The sequence below is a fragment of the Budorcas taxicolor genome, chromosome 3, assembly GCF_023091745.1.
Source record: "Budorcas taxicolor isolate Tak-1 chromosome 3, Takin1.1, whole genome shotgun sequence".
NCBI classification, from domain to species: domain Eukaryota; kingdom Metazoa; phylum Chordata; class Mammalia; order Artiodactyla; family Bovidae; genus Budorcas; species Budorcas taxicolor.
Window position 1 is genome coordinate 14,669,359 of NC_068912.1, and position 10,666 is coordinate 14,680,024.

The 10,666-nt window shown below is 51.1% G+C and overlaps 2 protein-coding genes across 2 annotated transcripts; one reads left to right on the top strand and one right to left on the bottom strand.

Moving 5' to 3' along the window:
• The first annotated feature begins 679 nt into the window (after window positions 1-679).
• Window positions 680-7,173, top strand: GPATCH4 (G-patch domain containing 4). Its single transcript, XM_052636710.1, has 8 exons — window positions 680-740; window positions 2,651-2,787; window positions 3,250-3,323; window positions 3,431-3,523; window positions 3,617-3,703; window positions 5,392-5,480; window positions 5,713-5,763; window positions 5,997-7,173. Exons 2-8 carry the CDS (start codon window positions 2,709-2,711, stop codon window positions 6,733-6,735), a joined length of 1,212 nt encoding a protein of 403 aa, XP_052492670.1. The 5' UTR covers window positions 680-740; window positions 2,651-2,708; the 3' UTR covers window positions 6,736-7,173.
• On the bottom strand, window positions 7,125-9,966 carry NAXE (NAD(P)HX epimerase). The gene is given in 7 exon segments (XM_052636711.1): window positions 7,125-7,819; window positions 8,141-8,288; window positions 9,050-9,163; window positions 9,242-9,352; window positions 9,501-9,609; window positions 9,744-9,939; window positions 9,942-9,966. Coding segments are annotated over 7 exon segments (906 nt in total). The 3' UTR covers window positions 7,125-7,616.
• Window positions 9,967-10,666: the final 700 nt, after the last annotated feature.

Here is a 10,666-nt window from a genome sequence, read left to right on the forward strand (position 1 = left end):
AAGGCAAGTCTGAACTCCTCAACCTATTATGCATTCCGGGATTTTGCCTCTCCAGTCCCACTCGAGCTTCCAGCTTTGCTTGGGCTAGCCAAAGTGCTCCTCGAAGTCAGGGCTCGTGTCCTACGCATTTTGTATCACCAGTACCAAAGAAGAACAGGTCCTGGCACACAGTGGTGAATCAAAATGTGTTTGATGAACTTATTGAAACCTCTTACCCCTGGGATTTTATTAAAACAAAACAAAACAAAACAAAACTGTCCCCCCAGGCTGAGTATTCATCCCCTGAATTATTAATCACCTCAGAGGTACTACCTCCTTCTCTGCCTCCACGAATCTCTCAATCTCTCAGGCCACTCTCCATGCTTCCACCTAAAATTTTCCTTTCTCGTATTTGTGCCTAGGACTAGTCAATGTCGGACCCAAAGCTATTCTCCGAACCCCAATAGAGTCAGGTAGGACTGACGTCACTTAGCTGCTCAGGGCCTGCTGGGAGGCAATAAGTAGAATACCTCTCGAATCTCCAGAAATGGGCTAGCTCTGGGGTGGAGTTTCTATGGCAACCATAAAGCACGGCAAGCCGGCCTCTCAGATAGTTTCTCCGGGGACCACAGAGACTCAGTTCCAGCGTGCATCTCTATGGTTTCCACAGCCTAGAAGGGTCGAAACAGCACTTCCGGGAAGATGGCTGCGCACAAGTCACGTTTGTCACATGTTTCTGCGGAGAGGAACTCGCAATGACGGTAAGGGGCTACAGTCCCCCGAATGGTGACTGTCATAGCCCGGGCTCAGGGGCAAATGTGACAGAAAGAGAATAGTTTTACTCAAGTGAAGCTGCGGTCAGAGGGCTGGAGTTTTAACCTCCACAGGAAGGAACCCTAGGGAAAGGAGCCAGCTCTTCAGAACCTCTGTAAGAATGGTAGCCCAGGGCCCCTTCTCCAGAAAACTCACGTTGACTGGAAAGAAGACAGTTCCTGAAAGTGTGCTCACAGCCTTCGCAAAGACTGCGAGCACAGCCTGGTATCTAGCTTCTGTCCACAGTACCTGTTCTAGGTCGGTTAAGGAAATTCCCACCTGTGTCATTCAGTTCAACAATTAAGGACTGAACGCATTCAGGAGCTGTATTAAGTGCATCAGGGGTTTGGGAATAAGACTAAGCATAGGTTGTGGTATATAATATAATTTCGAATTAATGCGACAAGGCATAGGCTGTGTAAGTCTTAGAGTGTAAAGCGTAAATGGCTATGAGCCTGTGAGTAGTGATTGAGAACACCAGTTCTGGAGCGCCTGAGATCCTAGATCTGCTACTTAACCAGCTATTTGATTTGTGCAAGTAGCTAAACTTTTCAGTGCCATTTTTTCAGTTGTAAGTTACAGTAAAAACACCTCCTGGGAATTCCCTGGTGGCCCAGTGGTTGGGACTCTGTACCTTCACTGAGGAGGGCTGGAGTTCAGTCCGTGGTTGGGGAACTAAGATCCTGCAAGGAACCCGGGGCAGCCAAAACAAAAACCCAAAACACCTCCCTGTGGGGTTGTTGGAAGGATTAAATGAGATAATATGTGTGAAACAATTAGCAACATGCTGGCATGTGGAAGGCCGAGTATAGAATTTGGGTTTTGGTATCAATGGCAGGTCCTAAAACAAGTCCCCCGCTGATAACTGAGGGATGACTGTAGTTGGGAATATAATAGAAGCCGGGCTACTATACAGTCATGCATCCTGGGCTCATATTTCCAGCTACATCCCTTACCAGCTATATAAGAAACCAGGCAAGAAACCGAGACTTTATTTTTCTCCTCTGTAAAATAAGGATAATATCTGTCTTACAGAACTGTCAGGGTTAAATGAGACAGTATAATAGTATGTGTAATCCTCCTGTTAAATATAAGAGCACCTTTCCAAGCTGGACAGTTTCAAAAAGGGTGCTCCAACAAGACTAAAAGACAGTGGTGGTGAAGCCCCCTCAGTGTAAATGCTGGGGCACAGGTATAGGATACAGGCTTTATTAAGCACTGCTGTCTTATAACTGGAGGAGGAGATGGCAACCTACTCCAGTACTTGCTGGGAGAACCCCATGGGCAGAGGAACCTGGCGGGCTACAGACCAAAGGGTCACAAAGAATCACACAACTGAGCACAGACAGATATCACTCAGGTTAATAAACATCTCATTGCTTTGCTTTGTGTTTAACATGGTAATAAATCATGGGAGATGTTGTCAGGTAGCGGTAAAGAGTGGGAATTCTGCAGACCAGCTGCCTGAGTGTGAATTCTACATGCATCAGCTGTGTGACCTTGAGCAAGTCACCTAACCTCTTTAGGCTTTAGTTTCCTCATTTGAACAAAAGGATAGTAATACTTTCCTGAATGCAAAGTTTAGGAAATCTTCCTGGACTGGGACGGTTACATGAAATGATCCATGCAAAGCCTTAGCAAAGCCCAGCGTGTGGTGAGCTCTCCATAAATTTAGGTATTATTGTTAATACTGGTCCTCCTTGACTTTCAGCATGTTGACCTCTCAGTGGTCAGGGAGCTCCCTAAGGACCAGGCCTCCCAGCTTGGTCTCTGTTCCAGCTCCAGGAAAGAATTCTTATAAGAGCGGTTAGGATGGATTTGGTACATGATCTGAGCACTTTCTCCCTTCCTCTTAAAGGGATGACAGTGACTGCTGCTTCTCCAGTGAGAGCCTGAAGACAGTGACTTTTCTCACCATGAGTATCACCCCCGAGGTCAAGAGTCGGGGGAGGAAGTTTGCTGAGGAGCAGTTGCTAAAGCATGGATGGACTCAAGGTGATTCCCAGGGGGCCCCTTCCACATCCCCCAACTCCCTCACTACCCTCTGCCCAGGGAAGAGGCATTATCCTGGATTAATCTCTCTGTAGTCTGTTCAATGGAAGAGGAAAAGTTAAAGAGAAAATTTGCAGAAGAAAATTCAGCAATTTCCAGACATTTCCAGAAAAGGGAAGAAATATGACTGTGGATAGTGAGAAGGAAGTGGCTGAGAGAACTGGGAGTGGGAAAGAGATGACCTCTGTCCTGAGAGAATTATGGGAAAAGAGAGTTTGGGCTCAAAGACATGAAGACCGTATGGAGAGGTACTAGGAAGAGTGGAACTGGGAGGGTTTCTGAGAGGGACAGGGCACGCCCAGTGCTAGGTGTGTGGAATGACAAGGAGTGGCATGTGCCAGGGTTGCTTTGTGAGGGCTTAGGGCAGGCAGTGGAATAAGTCAGGTCATTCGCTGTCTTCTGCAGGCAAAGGCCTGGGCCGGAAGGAGAATGGTATCACCCAGGCCCTCAGGGTGACCCTGAAGCAGGACACTTATGGGGTAAGACTGGACAGACTGCGGGAGGTCAGTGGGGATGGGAGATGGGGGCCTTGAAGATAGGGTGAGGGAGGGGAATGACAAGCCCTGAGTTCACACTTCTCTGGCAGGTGGGACACGACCCTGCCAAGGAGTTCACAAATCACTGGTGGAATGATCTGTTCAACAAGACTGCAGCCAACTTGGTGGTGGAAACTAGGCAGGTATAAGCTCTAATAGCAGGCATGTAACACACGAGGGCCTGGACACATGGGGGTGAGGGAGACGTGGCACCCACTCACACATGCTTCCCCCAGGATGGAGTACAGATAAGACGTCTGTCTGAGGAGACCACCCGTCAGGATCACACCAAGCCCAACTTGCTGTATCAGAAGTTTGTGAAGGTATTAGAGGCTGGGGGTGAGACGGCCCACCCTTTCCCCTTCCCTGGTCTCTTGGGGTCTGAACAATTGCCTTGCATGCCCTACCTGTTCTCAGGACTGTCCTAAGTAGGGTCCTGGGACTAACCTCGCTGTTGCTGACCCAGACTGCCCAGATCCTCAGCAAGAATTGAAATCTTCAGGCTGCATGGATCCCTGCCCTCTGCTGAGGGGGCTGCAACAGGGAGTGGGAGGCAGAGGACAGTCAGGAGCTGCCAGAGGAGAGCAGGGAGGGGACATCTATTTCAAAGGACTTAGAAGCCTGAGGAGACCTGAGAGATTATCGGACCCATTGTCTTTTATTTTGCAGATATGGCCAGAAGTGGGGAGGTGGCTCACTGAAGAGCCCACAGGTGGCTAGTAACTATAAGAACCTGTTCTAGCCAAGGACTAGAACCCAGGTGTTCAGACTTCCCTTTTCTAGTGTGCCAATGGAAGGGAGCTGACATTTAATGATCTTCCATTACCTGCTTAAAGGCTCTACATGTTATCCAGCGGATCTTCCCCATTCCTCTCTGTGGCCATCTTGGCCCCAGTTCAGACCATCATCTCCTGCATGATTTCTTCCACAGCCTCGTAACTAGCTAGGCTCCTCACTCTAGTCTCAATCCTCGTGCCAATCAGTTCATCCTCCACAAAGCATCCAGAGTGTTCTCTGTAAAACACAGGTTTCACTGCGTCACTGGCTCCTCCTTGACCTGGGATGACACAGTCTACAGGTGTCAGACTGACTCGGATGGCCCTTCAGGCCTTGTCCTCGCCTTCTTCCCTAGCCTGTTTCTCGCCACTTCTCAGGACCTCTGTCTACACTTTAGCCAGATTGATTCTGAATCTTTTTCAGGTACCATGTTTTATCACCTTCAAATTTTTGCATATGCTCCCTCTGTCTGGGACATTCTGCTTCCTTTACCTGCTGACCTTTTCATTGTCTTTCAAAGCTGAGTTACTTGTAGCAACTATTCCCCAAACCCTGAAGCCTGAGTCAGGTACCCCTCCTCTAGCAGAGATAATTGTTGTTTAGTCACTAAGTCATGTCTGACTCTTTGGGAACACTATGGACTGGAGTCTGCCAGTATTTTCTTCATAATTGCCTACATTCTGCCATATCTCCTTCCCTGCTAACCACGTAGGATCTATGTTGGCTGCACCCATCTCATTCTTATTCCACTCTGTATCCCCAGCCTTTTAATCCATAGTAGGTTCTTAACCTGGTTAAATAAAGAACTGTGCATAGGTATTGGCCCAGGGTCGGGGGGAGGGGGGTGGCGCACAGGTTGTGAAAAGAACCATCTTTATTGTCTGTTGCTAGAACCATGAGATGACCACCGGGGGGCACTTGCCCCACTGTGAAGACCTGATGACCCAAGCACTTGTCCCTCCCTTCTTGTTCTGCCCACTAGCTAGCTCACTGTGGGCCAGGGAGCCAGGACTGCCCCTGCCCCACCCATTCCCAGCTGCAGCCCACTTCCTGCCCAAGCTGACATATGCAGGTTGGCACACCTCTGTGGAGGTCTGTAAGAAGTGATGTCAGGGGCTGACAGATCTGTGCCTCTGGCTACTTGAGATGGTGGTTGGGAGTGGTTTCCAGAAGGGAAGTGGGATGACGGTGGTGTTGAGTGGGCCTTGTCCATCCCCACGATTCCTCCTTCTAGACGGCCACACTGACTTCAAGTGGGGAGAAGCCAGACAAGGACTGGGAAAGCTGCAGTGATGACAGCCAGGAGTCCAAGCCTCCGAATGTGTGAGATGTCTTTCTAGTGCTGGGGCATATGGGAGATGCCTTCAAATCTCAGAAGAAAGGACCAGTATAATGCTTGACTGTGGTCTTCTTGGGGGGTGGAACTGTTGTACTAATCTTTGGCACTTCCAGGTCCTGAATAGGAACTCATTGGTGAATGTTTCGGAGGGGAGGAGAGGTCAAGCCTTTCCACCAGATCCATTTGTAATTCCTGATTCCCACCCCTCTCCAACAGGCTGACCGATGAGATGCTGCTCCAGGCCTGCGAGGGACGAACAGCACACAAGTAAGTAGTGGTTGGCTTCTTGGGCTCCCTTCTTTTCTCCCCATCACAAGCCCACCATTGAGGGTGGCCTGTGCCACTCTTTTCACCCCAGAGGAAATGACTCCTACTCTGTGCCCATTTCTGAAGCTGCCTGAAGACAGGTAGCTCCTCCTTACCAACTTTCCCTGCAGTCTCAAAGATGAGGCCTCTTTTCCCTGATGGCCTCCCTCTGACTTGGGCCCCATCTATTTCAGGGCTGCCCGTCTTGGGATCACAATGAAAGCTAAGCTTGCTCGCTTAGAGGCCCAGGAGCAGGCCTTCCTGGCTCGGCTCAAAGGCCAGGACCCTGGGGTCCCTCAACTGCAGTCTGAGAGCAAGACCCCCAAGAAAAAGAAAAAGAAAAGGAAGCAGAAAGAGGAGGAAGAGGCTACAGCAACTGAAAGGAGTGCAGAAGAGTACTCAGAACACACTGACGAGAGCATCAGAAAAAGCAAGAAGAAAAGACGGCATCAAGAAGAAAGAGTCACAGATGAGAGAGAGGGCACAGCTACAGAAAATGAAGAGACCACAAGAACAGGTGGGCTTGGGGAATTGAAAAACAGAGAGCACATCGACCGGTCCCTCAGGAAAAAGAAGAGGCAGCACCGTGAAGAGGAGAAGGTGGAGCTGGCGGTCTTAGATAATGAGGGAGGCAAGGTGGCTGCCAGTGGAGTTGGGACAGAGGAAGTGGAGAGCAGAGTATACACTCACCCACGTGGCAGAAGCAAGAAGAGGCGGCAGCATGAGCAAGAAGACTTGAACACAGAGGATGAAGAAGTTGAAGAGGCTCTCGTAGACAGTGGGACCAGAGAAGCAGAAAGCACATCGTGCAGTGATCAGAAAAGGGGGAGAAGCAAGAAGAAAAGACGGCAGCATCAGGAGGAGGAAGTCTTGGATGGACCTGGAGTCAACACTGCCCAGAAAGCAAAGAAGAAACAGAAGAAGAGAGACTGAAGGCCAGGCCACGGCGGGGCCCGACTGACGCCCCTCCAGGAGCTGAGGCCTCGGGCCTGAGCTGACGCAGGTCTTAGGCACCCTCTCAGTGAGGAGTCCCTCCCGAGGAGGAAACAGCCGTGGAACAGCAGTCCGCTGAGAAGAGAGTGGTAGTCCCATGTCTGAGTCGAGGGAGAGGCAAGTCCCCCTTACAGAATCTAACCCAGAGATGGTGAACTCAAGCACCTGCAGGGGCCAGGCAGCTAAGGGACCAGGATGAGGGGAGCTGTGGCAGTGGGAATGCAGACATCTGAAGAGACATCTTGGCTAAAGAAGCTGAAAATGTAGATCTATGGGAAATATACTGATTTTTTATTTTGAAGGCTAAGGAAAACATGCAAATTCAGCCCATAGATTGCCAGTTTCTAACTATACCAAATTGAATAAACATCAGCTTGGTCTTCTAGTCTGTAGATAAGTTGTGACAGTCATCTCCATTCTCAGCCCGGGAAGGTCCTGAATACAAATTAGTTCCCTTAGAGGCCTCTGAAGAAGTTCCTTCTGTTAACATCTGGTAGTCTTGCTATGTTGTTAAGTGAAAGGAGAGAGTTCAGAGAACCTCACCCAGCTCCCTGTCTGCATCCCTAATAACTGTGTGCGTGTAAAGGACGCACACCTCACCTGGGAGCCTTTTTCAGCATCTGAAAGGCAACTGTCATTGCCCCCAAATGCCATAGAAACCTCTCTTGCATACTGTTCCCACAGAGAGCACACCACCTCTCCAGAGTTGCTCTCTGGCTATACCATCGCTTAACCGTTATTGTCAGAAGAGCTCCCAGGACTCCACAGTTCTGGGAGAGAGGGACTAAGCCTTTATTGAAAAGAATGCCCCCCACCTTCTCTCACTGCAGACGATAGACACATTCGGTGTCAGGGTAGGGTGGTAGGTTCAGCTGGTACTTCTTTTCCAGAGCAGGCGGCACGAAGCGACCCCCCAGGTAGTGGTAACGACCAGTAAACTGGGTTGCAGACTTTTTGGGTGCTGTCAGGGAGATGAGCAAGTCTGGCTGGATTCCTCCAGAGCTTCCCTTCTCCACGTCCCATCCTGAAAAGAAGGTGGTAGTCAGAGCAGAAGGGACCAAGATGTCCAGTCCCCTTCCACACCTTGCTCTGCTCTAATCTTAAAGGAGTGGGAAGCCCCCTGGGTCCCCACCTGAGGAAATCATGTCCTTGGAGCCGCACACACTCCTGGGCTCTGGTCTCACAGTCAACATGTAAAGGGCATTCCTAAACTCTGTTCCTCAGCCCTACTTTGGCTCTTTCTCCACCTCTAGACTCTGAACCTTGAATCAGGAACAAGAACTCCTAGGTACCTACCTCAAGACAGGGCAGGGCCCTGATCCCCCCAACCTCCTTGGACCCACACCTGAGGGAATGTCGATGCTGGCAATGGGCACAGTGAGTCCATTCAGGACGCTCAGGATGCTGCGGAATGGCTCCCGAACCTCACCCGTGAAGCTGAAGCCAAAGATGGCATCCACCACCAGCTCATACAGTTCATCAATCAGCATCGGCTGTAGTAGAGAAGGAGAAGATGTCAGAGCTAGCAGCTTCACAAAGAACCCTTAAGAGGAAAGGGCTGTCCTCTGTACCCAAAGGCCATAGGCACAGGGAGAAATTTAATCTCATTCAAATGGCATTCTGAGGCCTAGAGTTCAGTGCAAGTCACTGATTGAGGCCAAGCTGAGTCCAGTCACATCTTCCGCTCCGAGTGTCTGCCAACCACTGGAGAGGCTACAGTGTAGCACAGCCCGAGACCTGGAGTCAGGAGGGGCAGGCTTTGGCCTTGCCTCTGCCATGAACTGATATGTGACTTTGGACAAATCACTTACCTTCTTTTGCATCTCAGTCTCTTCGTCCGTAAAACGTGCTAAGGAATTTTAAAACGTTCTCAAGTTACCCACTCCTAAATCCATCATCTGAAGAAAGGGTTTAGGATAAGGTAGTCACTTCAGTTCCCAAGAGGGGCACATAATGTGTTTACCGCATGCTAGAGGAAGAGGAATTGGCTACAGCGTGGAAAGTGACCAGGGGAGATTAAGGGGAAATAAAGCTTTAGAGAAGGGGGTGCCAGCAGCTCATAAATGGAGCACACCCTATGACACCAATTCCATTCAGGTAGCATGCTTTAGGCACCTGTGTCAGGCACTCTCCCTGCCCTCTAACAGTTAATCTAGAGAGGGAGAGTCGTAAGTGAGCTCAGCCTGGAAAGGTGAATGAAGAGCAGGATGCAGGCAGCAGCTACTGAGGAGGGCAGTGAACAGGAGCCACCTACCTCTGAGGGCATTTCACCAAGGAAGGGGATGTCCATTTTCTGGCACTGCGTCACCAGTGCGGTGAAGAGTGGCTTGTTAGGCCTTTTAGGGTAATAGATGGTTGGCTGGTAGCCCTACGGGGAAAGGAAGGTGGGTGATTCAAGCCCAGGTCTTGGAAACCTCTCCCCCACAGCCCTTCCCTGCGTACTCACAAAGAGTTTGAGGTGTCGAGCACAGACCAGGCCATCTCCTCCGTTATTCCCAGGGCCACAGATGACCAGGACGGTAGGGGGGCTCCTGGACAAGGACGTGGGGGGATATGCCTGAAGGCAGAGTCAAAGGGGATTCAGAGGTGCTTTGGGCAGTGACAGACCAGGCTTGGCCTGGCCGTCCCTCCCCTCACTTCGTTGTGCCTAGGCCGGGGGGCTTGTACAATGGCTTGCCCCAAAGGTCGAGAGTTGTGCCACTGACCTTGGCAATGGCTGTGGCACAGCTCAGACCGGCCAGCTCCATAAGTTGGTCCACGCTGAACTGGTACTCATTAAACAGCTCCTGGTCCACGGCTTGGGCCTCCTCCTGGCTGAGGAAACCCACGGCCTGAGTCCCCACCCCTCAGGTGCTCCCTCGCGCGGGCGGCGCGGCCGCCCCAGGTCCCGCCCCCTTGGGTTCCACCCAAGTCCTACGCCCCGCTTGCCCGCTCAGAACCTCGCCTACCTCAGGTATTTCACTGCTGAACTCGCCATGACTTCTGAGTCCCCGCGGCCACCCGAGATCAGCCGCTGCGGCACCCACCAGGTGGGTCCTGCACGACAGGAGCCGGCCTGGACTCTGACGCGTGACAGGCGCGAGCCTGCAACCAGCAGCCCGAGCCCCAGAAGCGCCCGCAAACCGGACATCCAGCTAGCCAGGAGGGAGCACGCTGGCCCGCCCGGCGCATGCGCAGCACTTAGCCCTGCCCCCCAGGGGCCGGGCCCGCACGCACCCTGGCCGGAAGCGGTCCTAGGACTGGCAACTCCGCCGCTTCTCCTCTTGTTACCGTGCGCGCCGACGCCCGGGTGCCTTCCCACCCCGGCCCCGCCTCCGTCAGGCCGTCTAGTCTTACGATCTGGATCCCAGCCAGTCGCCGGAGCATTTTCATATTGTCTCGCAAATGACCCGAAGTGCTTTGTTCCCAAGCGCCCGTCGATAATAACTCTTCATTTCTTCATGCTTTTGGGTAGCAGTTCTGTTACTGCTAAGCTGTATAGCACAGCAGTTAACCCGGGTTCCTGCCCTACCACTTAGTGACTGAACTTGGCTCTCCAGATTTGTTGCCTGTCTATAAAGTGGGATACGAGTACATATGGGGCTGTAGTCCATGCAAAGCTGTAGACAGCGTCAGGCACATAGGGCTCAATAAGTTAATGTTCTTATTAACGTTATGATTATACAGTGGAAATGAGAAATAGATTTAAAGGACTAGATCTGATAGAGTGCCTGATGAACTATGGATGGAGGTTCGTGACATTGTACAGGAGACAGGGATCAAGACCACCTCCATGGAAAAGAAATGCAAAAAAGCAAAATGGCTGTCTCAGGAGGCCTTACAAATAGCTGTGAAAAGAAGAGAAGCAAAAAGCAAAGGAGAAAAGGAAAGA